We start from the raw sequence: 14,310 nt of genomic DNA on the forward strand, positions 1-14,310 counted from the left end.
CTGGTGGGAGAGGGGTGGTGACTCCTGGCAACGAATTCTCTGCCCTCTTACCTGTTATTACTTCTTGCCTTTCTCTTGGTCCAGACCACAAAGCCTGTGGACCTTTGCTCAACTCGACAGGGGAGTTCTGAGCTCTATTACTTTCTCTCAAATTCTCTGGCCAGCCGCACCGAGACTGGGCCCGAACGTAAGACGGGGAGGACGGCCTAAACAACCACCTCCCTGCAAACGGGTGTCCTGTCGACAGAAGGGGTTGGAAGGACTGTCTTCTATCCAGGGGCCACCCGATCTGGCACCACATTGAGTGGGCGTTCAGTAGGGTGTCCCCCCTTTTCTCAAGTTTGTGACAATAGGTAGGAGGTTGCCAGGAGGGAGAGCTTGGCCTGAGGGGCAGGACAAGGCAGAGTGGTAGATTGCACCCCTGGGAAAAGGAATAAGGAAGAAGAGGTCTGGGGAGGGAACCAGACGGTTGTTGAGGTGTACACGGAAGTTTAGTTGATAGGTTTAGTTGTTAAGTTTTCTTTTACATGTTACATGTTGTCTGTTATGTGTATGTGAGTCTGTTGTGTCTCTGTCATTTTGTTTTCCTTATGTAATTTCAGTGATCTTAAAAGGGCCAGAGAAAACCAGAAACAATTACAAAAATCCAGTCTGAGAGCATGTATGTTAGAGATCTTAAGAGAGTTGTGTTTTAAAACTGGCCATCAGACTGCCCTTCTTAAGTGTGCATAATTTAAAACTGCAAGCTTGCTTCAAATTTTTAGTTTAAAGAAACTATTTGGACCTGATCAACTTAAACATGATATGTTTTAACCCTCGATTAGGAGCCACCCAGAGTGGCTGGGGAGACTCAGCCAGATGGGTGGGATGTAAATAATAACTTATTATTATTATTGAATATAAAACTGAGGTGTGAGCAAATATTTATTATTCAAGAGAGGCTCCAAAAGTGTCTCTCCAAGTGGTAGGAAAATCCCCTGAAGGGGTTTGACTGTGTTCTGAGAGGGGGATTCCCCCCCTTCCTTTTGCAACTAAACAGGAAAGAAATCTGTACCTAATGAGAAATGTTTAGTTGCAACGTAAGTTTATGAGAGCTAGTCTACTATTGTGTTCTAGTCTACTTTGGAATGTGCTGTGAATTTAGCCTAATGTTTCTGCTGCAGACAGCCAAGTTGAGTATAACTGCTCTCGCAAGCTAAACTGCAGCGCCTGTAATTTCATTAAGCCTTAGGTAGGTTCCCCTTTGAGAGAGAAATGTGGTTGCTGTTGTTCTGAGGAATTGTTATGACTACATGCCTATGAGAATATGGTGTTCCTTCTAGGAAAAGTGTTATTAAGGGTAGAAGCTTCCATAGCCAGCAATTGTCTATCTGAGTCCAGTTTTAACTTTGATTTGGTTGGACAGAAGGGTTATTGTAAGGCTCCCAATATCAGTCTGTAAGATCAGCCAGGATTAACTAGCCCTTTTCTTGGAAAATGCCCCTTCAGTTTCTGTCTCTTTCTGGTCCCCAAATCGGAGTTTGCCCAGGTTCTCCTTTTGAGTTTGTCAGCCTTAGAAATTGGCCATAGCTTCTTAAGGGTGCACAGTTTAAAAAAAAAAAAAAAATGTGAGGGCTTGATCAACCCAAAAACATGGCAAATATTGGAATGGGTGGAAGTGGTGTGTAAAGATTTGTTGTTTTAAAGAGACTGTAGAAGGCCATTTCCCCCCCCCTCCAAAGAGTAAAAGAGGGTGCAATACACAATTTTCCTGCTGCAGAAGTCTTAAGTTTTACAAGATAAACTGCAGTGTCTGATTTTCATCAGCCTTAAGCCTTAAAACAACAACAACAACAACAACAACAACAACGAGGTAGTACAAAACTTGTGAACCCTGTAATTTAGGGGGTTGGACTGGATGACCTCAGGGTCCTTCTTTCAACTCCCACTTTATAGCTATGTGGAAGGCCATGTGTCTGCAAGCATTGTAGGGTAATTTTTAAATCCTGGTGTGGTGGTGGGTTGAAATTCAGCCCAGCTTTCCGAGTTAAGAGGAGAGTGTTGTGTTTTGTTTTTTTTAAAGGAGTGATTATCTAAGTTTTACCATTTCACCTATTATTTAAGTTTTAAAGTTTAAGCACACACATACAAAATTGACCTTCCCTATAAGAGCCATTTTCCCATACATGAGGGGGGCAGAGAGTTTAGTCTGCCTTGGCTAAAATCACTGAGAATATTTGAATTTTATGAATTCTGACTCTCTGGCCATTTTTACTCATATATAAGGGAGCAGGTATTCTGCTAAATGACCAGAGGGGGTGCACACAAAATAATGATAGCCCACATTTAATAGAGATCTGTACCCCGAAACCTGTAGATAAAGGAGGCATAGCTCCCAATTTATTTTGCCTGGGGTATGAGATGTTTATTTGATACCGTAAACATGATTAATTAGTGCTGAGACTTCATTATTAGGAATTTAATTTGACCAAACTTAGCTAGGTTTGTCTGAATGCTGAAGTTCTAATTATTTAAAGTTTAAGATTTATAAGCCCATTTCCTAAGCAGTGAGAAACAGGAAATGTGTCAGAAAATGTCTTAGGACGAAACCCTAGAAAAATGGATTTAAACTGACCAAACCGAAATTTAATTTGACCAATTTCATTGCTGTTTGGTTAGGGGTGTGAATTGCTAGGTTTCTGTTTAAAAATCCCACCCTGCTCTTTAAAAATCTACTCTTCACGCTTACCTTCCTTTATTCAAGGTAATTTAGCCAATGGATACAATTCTTTCAAATGGTACAATAGGTTTCTAAATCATGAACTCTGTACATGCACAGAGGCTACTGACAAAGTTTAGCCCTGCAGGGAGATTGCTGCAGAAGCCACCTGAAGAACAAGAACAGAATTAAGTATTCGGGCTTTAAAATCCTAACATGCCAAATTCTTTCAATAGGTAAAAATGAGTGCTCTCTCAGGAGCACTATTCTTTCTTTTCTTTTCTTTTCTTTTTTGAAAAAGGGGGGGATTAAGTACTGAACCATTGCAAGTTAGGAGGTTGCCATTCCAAATCTAACATGCAAAATTCTTTCCACAGGTAAATATCCCAGCACTCTAGTTCATCTCTTTAGTAGTTTTTTCCCCTTCTGTTTTGTTTTGTATGTATGTATGCCTATGCATTTTATCCACAGCACATCCTGACAGATTTTCACAGGCAATAATTTTCCTTTTACATCAGGATACTGAGATCCAGGGTGCAGAAAAAAAAAAAATTGCAGTTCTTTCAGAACCTTAAATGCAAATTCTATTTCTGAGTGGGGATGTTAAGGAATGGGGGAGGGGCACCTAAAGGTAAATTGCCGTCTTCTTTTTATTCTACCACTGATTTGCACCTTTGGTCAAATGCTTCCTCTGAAATCCACTCAGGTGATAAGACTATGCAAAACGAAGGTTCTATTGTTCTTTCCCAGTAGGTACTCACTCTTTGCATTTGACTCCAAGCATTCTCTCTTATGTTAATCTGCTATAACCCTTTCCTCTCTTCATAACAAGTTTGAATCCCTGCTAATAATCCCTGCTATGTTAGTTTACTTCCCTATATTTTTAGGCTACAAATAATCTGCTTTTCATTTATTAAATTAGTTCTCCATTATGTCTATGAAATTGATCTAAGCACAACCAAGTATTCTTTTATTGGTGTTATTTTTGCTATTAACATTCTAGCTGATGTTGTCACATAAACAAACATTTTTTTTGTTTCATTTGGGAACCATTGTTAGAAATTGTGTTTTTTATCATTTATTTTTGGTTCCTCATAGGTCATTTTTTTATTTTGGGGACATGTCATTTGTTGCATCTCCTAAACTTATGGTTGATATTTATTTATTTATTTTTGACTAACTTGGATGGGGTCAGGTACCATCTATAAGTTTGTTTGTTTTTCCTTCATAAAGTTCTTTTTTATCAGATAGCACATTGTTTAATGTGGATCTAATTTTTAATTTTGTTTCCTTTTAATATTTTTACCTTTTGAAAAAAAAGAATCCAAACAAACTAAGTAGGTACTAACAGTAATTATATAGAAATATGATGATAATATTGAAATAATTAAAATGCTTAATGCATCAAGATTTTTTTGTTTGCAGTTTCCCAGGAGGACTCCGGGAGATTTTTTTATTTTTATTTTTTTTTTGCTTTTACTTATTCCCTTGATAACTATGTCCTTAAGCCCCCAAACCCTACCCCTTACAGGATATCCCTTCTACAGACGTTAATGCAGACCCAATGATGGAAAACCCTCAGCCCAATTCCATGTGACCACAAGACTAGCTACCTCCTGCAACAGCAGCAGCAACAACAGCAACAAGACTTCAGAGTTTTCAGAGTGGCCACAGCAATCTCCTTCCAAAGGACATAAGACTGAGGGGGGTTTGGGGGAATTAACAAAGGGGGGAGTTGAATTGTAAGGACATTTTTCTTTTGACCTCAAGATTCTGTCTCAAAATCACATGAGTTCCTCAAAGACATCCAACTGCTGTGGAATTAATAATTGAATGTTGTGTATAATGTGTTATTATGTAGGAATGCTGAAATGTGTCTGATAGTGTGTTCCTTTTGTGTTTAATTGTTTTGTTTTTATGTTTAATGTATAGTATATTGCATGCATTTTATGTTTCAATAGATCAGGCTATTGCATAGTCATGTATTTAGGTTAGACCAATTTATGACCACATTCCTTGTCTCACATGGTATTCCAACCTTCCCTACACATTTTAGATTGTTTTAGGTCATTTTATCAAGAAGAAACTTCAAGATCAAAACAGAACCCCAGATACATGAAGGTGTTTATGCTTTGATTTAGCAGGAATGGTTCCCTATAGGTTAAATTATTAATTTGGACCACTGCCTTTTTAGAATGGTTTTTCACAGTTTGGTTTGGAAAGTGAGAACCAGGGGCATATGTAAATTCTAATTGGACTTTGTTTGAATTGGACAAAGTGTATCCAAGGTGCCATTGGCTTTTGTCCCCTTAAATAGCAAGAGCGCAGGCCCACCCCTTTGAGAGCAGGACCAAAGCCACAGAGGCCCCACAGTTGGTCAGGGTGCGGCATTTCTCTCCAGGGAGTGTCACACCTAACCACATGGGGTAAAAAAGGCTTTAGGTCAAGTCAATGCAAGCCCTTACACCAGGGATGCATGTTGATGGGTGTTGCTGTGGCATCAAGAGACCAGAGGACAGCTAGCTTTGACACCTGGGAACACAACACACACAAAAAAAGAGAAAAAACAAAACAAACTGCATTTTCAGTCACAGGCGGACCTTTCTGGTAAATAAGCATAAACCACTATTGGAAATGATTCTCCCAAAGTGCTAGAATAGTAATTTAGTAACAAAATGTAGCATATGTTATTTTTACGTAATATCCTATGTCTCGCTAGGTACACTGATACACTTCCAAAGAGCCTTAAGAGGCGTGACATGCAAGTCCCTTTCAGGTTACATACACCCACACCTGGGAGGTTGGATGCCATGATAATATTTAGTGTATATAACATGCAGGACGAAAGGGGGGTGGGAAATATGTCTATCTCTGAACTGTAGTTCAGTGCGGAGAAAGGATTTGCGGTTCTTTCAGAACCTGATGCAAATCTATCTCCGAAGGGGGGAATGATACGGAAATTATGGGGGGGGGGTCACCTAAGCAAAGTCTCCTCCTGAGTAAACTCATTTGGGGTATGGAGTGATGCCCTTAAGGGGACCCATCTCTCTGCCATGATCCAGTAGGCGAGAGACCACGTACACAGGGAAATGCCTCAGCAGGTAATCTCTGGGTGTTTCAGGCTAATATCCCTCAACCAGAATCCCATTGTTCTCTCCCAGATAAGTGCTCAAGGTATCCTTGCCAATACTTAACACCCATTCACACTTCTCAGGGCTATCTCCCTGATATTGCTCTGTTTCCCCCATATGCTAATCTTGTCTTTCCTGTTTTTCCTATATGCAAATCATGTATAACCCTTCCCTTTTGTGAGGTAGTGATGATGTAGTGATGATGTTTCCAAACTGTATTCTGGGATATGATAGGAGTTTTAAAAGTGCTTGTAACACTGTTCTGGGTGTGCAGTTTGACTGTAACCTATTGCGCAATAAACCCTGTCTTGTCCTTGCTCCAGTGGCTGGACTTCTTTTATTTAACTCCGCAGAAACCAGTGGGCCTATCCCTAAGGGCCAGGTGGCTGGGCAGTTCCACACCTGGGATTTTTTCCATAACACATTACACTCCGCTAAGAAGGAGCCTGACAAAACTAGGCGTTTCTCGGGAAACGCTCCAAAGAGGCTCCAGAAGGCACATTAGGCTTGGGGAGCTTATGGGATAATGGCACGGGGAACGAGAGAGATGGCATGTATTTTGGGCTGCCATGCAAAGATTTAGGGCTTGGAAAGGAGAGGGGCATTTATTGCGTTCCAGGTGCACGGAGACTCTGGACTTCCAGAACTGAAATTCCCAGCCTCCCCCCCCCAAAAAAAAAATTCTGGACACCGCCCCCTTAAGCTCCATAAACTGAGCCCCAGTGCCCCCTACCCTATAAAAAGCATCCTTCAGAACTGCGGCTTGCACAACCCACTAAAGAAAATGGATCAAACTGTTTAGTTTGATTAATGCAACAAAAGGGATGGATTGGGTCCAGCGAGGACAGTCTGATAGTCAGTTCACACCCCCACCTTTTACTGTGCCCCCCAGATCAGGGGTCAGCAACCTTTTTCAGCCGTGGCCCGGTCCACCATCCCACAGACCTTGCTGGGGGGGGCGGACTATTTTTTGGGGGGGGGGATAGAAACAAATTCCTATGCCCCACCAAGAACCCAGAGATGCATTTTAAATAAAAGGACACATTCTACTCATGTAAAAACACGCCGAATCCCGGACCGTCCGTGGGCCGGATTTAGAAGGCGATTGGGCCGCATCCGGCCCACGGGCGTTAGGTTGCCTACCCCTGCCCTAGATAACCCCCCCCCACCGACATTTTGACCCTTGTGCAAGCGGATGGAGGCTGATGAGGTCTGAGTTCAGCCACCCTGCGAAGGCCACACATTCTCCTGATCCCGGATCATACAGAATCTGTGATCCTGGATCACAGATCGTCTGCTTTTGGCCATGCCAACCCCTGGTCTGCAACTGCAGGATGGCACCTCCTAGGAGACTCTCAGATGCTTTTGGGAATGCCCTGCTTTTACAGATTAAAGCTTTGCCGATACGGTTGTGGTGGCAGGAAATCAGCAAGAAGTTTCTCCGGTCAGGCTTCCCCAAACTGGCGCCCTCCGGGAATCTTTGGACTACAACTCCCATCAGCACCAGGCGCTGCGGACAATGGTCAGGGGTGGTGGGAGTTTTAGTCCCATGCTTAACTGGAGGACCAGCGCTTAGCTGCCTTTGCTCTCCAGGAGATCAGAAGAGCTCGGCTGCACCCAAAGACCCATTATTACCGGCAATGGAAGGGGGCCTATTAGAATTAACAGGCTTAGCCGAGATGGCGGAATCAACATGTTTAATCAGAGAAAAGAGACGAACATCCCATAAAAGCCGCCACTCAGAACCGCTCTTCCCAGAGAGTAAGAACCACTCCTTTTTTGTTTTTGTTTGCTACTAAGACATGCATTTTTATGGTTTTGGGCCATTCCATGAAAAATGAGCCTGAAACGAATGCTAGAGGAGCGCTGGACTTTGGTGAGGAAGATTCCAAACGTGAAGTCTAACCATTTTTTTAAAAGCTAAAGACAAAAGACGTTTATTTTATGGACCTTCTTTTCCAAAGTCCACCCACGTAGTCTTCACAGAAGTGTTCAAGTTAAAAGTTTTCTGATGATTGTCCCACCCGTGACAGCATTTTTTCCTTAATTTTTTATTGTTAAATTTCTTAAACTTAATTCCTGATTGCATAGTTGTCACCAATAAACATTGATTTAAACAGATATGCTGAGTTTATCGTTGATTCACCTCCCAACTCAGTTTTTCCATCAATCAAACTTATCTCAAGCTCCATGTCCTTTTTTTGTCCCACCCGTGACAACACTTTTAACATTTAATAAAATTGTCAAAAATATCCATAAAAATAATAAAAAATTAGTAAAATGTTCAGTATCTTATTAAGAACATAGTTTAAATTTTGGTTGTTAGTTTTTATGTATATTTACATTGTTACACATGTGTGAATACCAAAAAACATGGTCAAAGTGTCCCACCCGTGACAATGGAATGGCCCTTTTATATTGTAAACCTCCTTGTGATCATCAGATGAAAGGAGGCACAAAATAATAATAATTATCATTATTCATAATGCTTTGCAGGGGGTCCCTTCCTACTTTACGATTCTATGATCCAGCCCAGAACCATTTTTGAAGATCCATTACAGGGCTGGAAGACAATTCAGCAGGGGCTGTCCTCCTAATCCCATCTCTCCCCACACATTGAGCAGGCAGGTTGTTTTTTTTCCCTTAACACCCCCTTGACCTAGTTTAGTGAAGCACAGGAGCCCCCTTTGGGGGAGGCAGTTGGCAGCTGCCTCCAACCACCGACCTGAATCTCCCGATTCCTGCGAGGACTCGGAGGAGACGGAATCCTGCGAAGACCACTCTTTCTTGAAGTCCAGGCCCAGACGCTTCCTTCTCTTGGGTGTCTCACAATCACTGCAAACCGGGAAGAGAAAAGACCAGTGGTTAAGAACCTTGGAATGTAATATTATTAATTATTGATTATTATTTTAATGGTAATAATAGTGGCACCCCACCCATCTGACTGCCCCCCCCCCCGCCACTCTGGGAGGCTTCCAACCTATATAAAAGCACGATAAAACATCAAATATTAAAAGCATAGCTTCTGTTTTGTTTAAATCACGGTGTCCCTCCAAGGCAGCCATCTCCACATCTTCAGACTACAGCTCCCATCCTGCTCTCTGGGGCGCTGATGGGCGCTAAGGTTCCCGGTTGGGGGTGGCAGCTGGCCCAGGGGAAAGCCATAGTTCCTGCTCTTCATTTCATCTGCACAACCACCCTGCGAGGTTGGCCATGCCGGCCACATGACCCGGAAAGCCGCCTGTGGACAAACGCCGGCTCCCTCGGCCTGAAAGCGAGATGAGCGCCGCAACCCCAGAGTCGCCTTTGGCTGCACTTAACCGTCCAGGGGTCCTTTCAAGCCACTCTCTCAGCCCAAGATCAGCGTTAGATCTGAACCCAGAGCTTCCCATCTTAAAGTCTATGATGTGCTGCCATCGTGCCCCTTTCAACTAACTTCCCTGTTTTACTTTTTTTTATTAAAAAGAAAGGATCGGGGGGGGGGGAAGAGTTTTGTGAAACAGAGAAAGCTTGCTCACTCCTTTGCAACTTCCCGTTTAAAAACTAAGGAGAGACCGACGGCTTGCTGGTTCCAGGTTGTCACAGCTCCGCTCGACCTTGGGGGGCGCACCAAGTTTCAGGCCTCTAGGCGACATACAGAGTGCCAGGCACCTTATCATGAGGCCACACACAGCGAGATGCCAGCCCAGAGCTGCTCAATGATTAACTTACTACAGGGCAGGTCGGCTAACATGATGGGAGAGGCTGCTGGGCAAAGCTTAACTGCAGGCCCAGAGATAAAATAATATATCTCGCACCCATTTCCTCTCTCTCCACCCAGCTGCAAAAAAAAATAAATGTTCTTGCCAAAACCCCCGAGGGAGTGGGTGAAAACGCAGAGAGCCCAGGAGAAGCGAAGTGGCTGGGCTAAGGTCTTGCCCGAGACCCCATCAGCCTGTCTTTGTGCTTTCAGTCCAATGCTGTGTCTTATTTCCGTGCAGGCAAAAAAGTGGCTTTTGTGTCCTCTGCGACTGAGACGCTTATCTAGGAGAGTTTTCTCCCATGGACAGTAGGGGTTTCTCTACCCACTAAGCGGTGGTTCCCCCCCCCCACTCCCCCCAAATGTGTTCAGATTGCAAACTGGGCATTTCCAGCTCTCTAAGCACCCAATTCACTGAGCAGAAAAACAGGTTTGTAGAAATGGAAGGGGCCACAGGGGGTCATCTAGTCCAACCCCCCGGCAACGCAGTACTCGAACTCACGACCCTGAGATCACAAGTCTCATGCTGTACCGACAGAGCTATCCCCAGTGTGCACTCCACCAGAGCCCTCCCCCTGGGAGATACTCCTAACCTTGCAAAGCTGCTTCTGTCGCTGGACTACAAATCCCATCATTCCCTGACTGCTGGGCCCGCTAGCTAGACATGATGGGATTTGTAGTGCCAACGACAGCTGGGGAGACCGAGCCAGATGGACCCGAAAGGCCTGATTCACAGTCAAAGCAGTTTCCTGTACTCCAAAAAAACAGAAGGTCTTGCCAACCCCACACAGTACCTCCTAGCAAAGAAATTCAGGATTACAGCCTCAGTATTACTAGCAGGGCTGCAGGCAGCTCTTGCCAGAAGCCTCCCCCCACCCCCCACCCCCCGGAGAATCCTGTGGTTTAATTATAAACACAGCCATGCAGTCCCAGTTTCACCAGAGCCGATTTTTCTGCAAAGCCTTTTGCTTCTACCAGGCAAGAGCAAAAAAAAAAAAGTCCTGTGTGCCCCCCCCATATGAAAGGCATGCAAACATTATTTGCTCTGCTGAACACCCTGACAAGGGAGGGAGGGGAAACCACACACAGGCATTATTTCTTCTTTTCGAACAGAAGTGACATTGTGCAGGCAGCCCTGAGAGGCAGGAAAGAGACTCTAGAAGAGGGGAGGGAAGAGGAAGAGGTTAGAACAAAGGGGGGGAGAGGGGGGGAAGGAAAGAAGAATGCATGCTTGCAACCACTGGAGGAGGACAAAAGAGAGCGTTTAAAAAGCAACCTAAGAAGGCAGGTTTACATGGACTTCACTCTATGCCCTGGGTTTAACAAACCGAACTCAGGTTTCGATTAAATCCCCATTCGATTTTCCTACATCTGCACAGCTCCAACCCATTCCTAGGGGCCTCCCTCCCAAATATGCATGCTTAGGATTGCGGCCTCATGCGCATTTTTTCAAAAAGGAAACTCCCTTTCGAAAGGCTCAGGGCTACCTATTGCTTGCAGCCCAGCCTCAGAGGAAGCAGTTCTGCTCTCCAAAGCTTGCCAAGACGGAGGCAAGATGGTTGCATGGAGGGGGGGTTGCATGGAGGGGGGGAGGGCCCCTGACCAACCACAGCCTCCCCCCCCCAATAACCCCCCTCACCTACCCAGACCCCCATCTTGCACATGATTATTCAGCAGGGCACCCACACATTAGCCACAGAAAAATCCCGCAAGAGGCAAATGGAAAAAAAGCAATGGATATCGTTTCTGGTGCATGCATGCAGATCCTAAAGGCTGTGTGGCATAGTGCCGGAGGGCAAAGTTTGGCCATGCCTGGCTTAGAACGTGTTGGCACAAACACACTTCCCAAGGAATGAGCCCCACTGTGCAGGGAGAAAAATATCTATATCCCCCCATGTGGGGTAATTAATAAAAGACTTCTGCATTGCAGGGGGTTGGGATAGATGAGCTTTGGGGGTCTCCTTCCAACTCTACAATTCTGTAACTTTGCTGGATCGCTAGATCCAAAGCGTGGGGCTAAACACTCTCGTGCAAGAGAGCCCCAGCAGAGTTTAGAAATCACAAAATGGGCAGCGAAAGTGAAGCTCTTTGGAATGTGGGTTTTTTAGACCTTTTTAATATCCTGTTTGCACCGAACACAGCAGGCCTTATTTCCAAGTAAGCATGCTCTGGCTCCTTCCAGAAGAAAAGCGCCCTGAAATTCAACAAGCGCATGGACCACACAGCTCCGCAGCATCAGGTGCGCTCAGATGTACCATGGGCAACCCTGAACTGGGGAAACAGGGAGTGCGCAAGTCTGCAAACACTCTAAAGTGCTTCTTGCAGGCTTCCTGGAGAAATGGATGCAAGGCTAGACGGGCCTGTGGTCTGGATCCTGCTGTGTTACTCTTAAATTTGGGGAGGGGGGGGGGACAGAACGAAAGGAAGGCAGGGCAGAACAAAGACCCTGTGCACTGCAGTGGGGCTGGGCTGGAGGACCTCCGGAAACCCCCTTGCAATTCTACAATCCTAGGACGACCCAAAGGAAAACTGATCAGCGTTTAGGGTATGGCAGCAGAGCACCTTCCAGGTGTTGCTAGATTCCAAAGGCCGACACCCCCCCCCCCAAAAAAATTAATAATCCCAGGCCTGATCCTGCTGCATCAGGAGAGAGAATGAAAGGAAAGGAAACTCAAGAAGATTTAGTTCCTTTGCAATTCCTGAGTAGCAGTGGGGGCTGTGCTAAGAGACCCCTGGGAGGCCACAATCCTATATGGCCACCTCAAGGGGGGGGGGGGCGGCGGTTTGTTTGCTTTTTGTCATTATTCTCCATTTTGAGTTTCTATCTTGTTTGGGTTTGTTTTAATTTTTTTTATTTTTGCAGCGCGGATGAATATACAAATTTAATTTTTTTTTTAAAATGGAGATCAAGGGGGAACCAACCAGTGCTTAGGCTGGGGTAAAGCAGGAATGGGGGGGGCTCTTCCAGATGTGGCTGTCCTATCGCTCCCTCCCCCAGCATAATCCCAGGCCGTGCAGCTGGGAGTCGCGCAACATCTGGAAAGGCGCCTCCGGCCTCTCTTTCCCGACCAGCCAGCCCCTGGGGGGGGGGGTTCCTGCAGCTCCACAGGGACCCCGATTCCTCCTCCACCCCACGCGTGTCCCCCCCGGCCTTCCTGATCCCGTTAATGCTCCCTTTGTCCGGCGCCCACGCGGCCCCCGGCGCCCCCCATCCTGCGAAGCAGCTGCTCGCTCTTTTCACCCAAGACAGATGGGGGGGCAGGAAGGGGGGTCACAGCCTCTTGCTTTTTTTTCCACGCGCAAACGCACAAAAGAAACCCCTGCGATGTTGCAAAGGCGCGCACGTGGCCCCCCCCCGTTAAAAAAAAAAACACGGTCCCGCGAACTACCCTTCCCACGTGAAATGAAATCATGCACGCCTGCAAAGACTGCACGTGAGGATCGGACTGCACGTGAGGATCGTGGCACGCACCCCCCCACCCCCCAAAAAATAAGGGATTTCCTTTTAGGCCCGGTCTGTTTCTATACGACCCCGCGGCAAATGCTGCGTGTACAAAACGACATAGAAAGCACACACACCCGCGGACATGCCCGATCCGCCCCCCATTTTCTCCCCCAAGGCGCTAGTCCTCGTGGTCTCACCTGCCCAGGCCGGTCAGCTTGTCCATATTGAGCGCCAAGGTGGTGACCGGGGACATCGCGGCGGCGCCGTCGTTGTTGTCCGGGAAAAGGGGCTTCGGGGCGAAGGCGAGGAAGCCGAGGGTCTTCCTGGATCTCCGGGCTTCGCGGCAGGCCTGGGGGGATCCCGCGGGTACCCCGGAGGTCTCCATCTGGGGCTGCTGGGGGGGGGCAAGGCGAGAGGCTGCAGGGGCTCCGCGTTTCTTCCTCTAGGGCAAAGCGCCGTTTGCCGCCGGGCAGCCGCAAAAATCAAAGGAGGAATCCGATCCGAGGGAATGGCACGCTCCGGCTGCGAAGACACGTGTCGTCGGGGCGCGTTCCCACCAGCATGCATCCAGGCTGAAGTGCTCCTTGGTGAAAGCGAAGCGGGAATCAATAACCCGGGGGGGCTTTTTTCCTTTTTCAAAAGGACAGGGCGAAGGAGGAGAGATGCTCGTCGTTGCACAAGAGGAGGAGGAGGAGGAGGAGGCAGGGATGCGCGGCGCCCCGAGGGGGGGTTTTATACGCGGCTGGGAGGCGGGACGGAGGCGAGGAAGCTCCGCCCGGCGACGCGGCTGCCTCCGCGGATGCTCCGCCCGCATCCCTCGCCGCGCCGCTCGCATATTCGAAAAATAACAGAGCCAAGGAGAGAATGCTTGGCAGCCAATGGCAGCGGCGCGGGAAGAAAGGGGCCGGAGGAGGAATTTGCAGAGGGGGGGGGGGGGCACCTCGCGAAAAGTGCACGATGCGCGTGCATGTGTGAGCCTGGAATAAGGGCGAGTGAGGGAAGGGGGGCATGATCGCATGCATGCCCTCCAACCGCGCCGGGTTTAAGTATAAACTGAACAAGCTACAGTTTAGGGCCCCGCTCTCTTGGGGGGGGGGAGCCCCAAAAAAATTAAAGGAAAAGAAAAACTGGATGTACATTTCCAAAATATAAGATAAGAAACAAACTACTTTGATAATAGACATATTTTGTTACGCGCAAATGGCTTTAGGTACCTATCATGTGCATATAGCAGGCACGTCCAACAGGTAGATCACTGGCTCCCCCCAAAAAAGCTCAACAACTTTGGCTCCTCTAA

The 14,310-nt window shown here is 46.5% G+C and overlaps 1 protein-coding gene across 1 annotated transcript in view; it reads right to left on the reverse strand.

Moving 5' to 3' along the window:
- Positions 1-13,423, reverse strand: part of CDC25B (cell division cycle 25B) — a 36,078-nt gene extending 22,655 nt beyond the window's left edge. The window contains 2 exon segments of the mRNA XM_033159597.1: positions 8,555-8,664; positions 13,211-13,423. Coding sequence (XP_033015488.1) covers positions 8,555-8,664; positions 13,211-13,398 — 298 coding nt within the window. The 5' untranslated portion in view covers positions 13,399-13,423.
- Between the last annotated feature and the right edge of the window lie 887 nt (positions 13,424-14,310).

Source organism: Lacerta agilis, chromosome 9, assembly GCF_009819535.1.
Source record: "Lacerta agilis isolate rLacAgi1 chromosome 9, rLacAgi1.pri, whole genome shotgun sequence".
NCBI lineage: Eukaryota > Metazoa > Chordata > Lepidosauria > Squamata > Lacertidae > Lacerta > Lacerta agilis.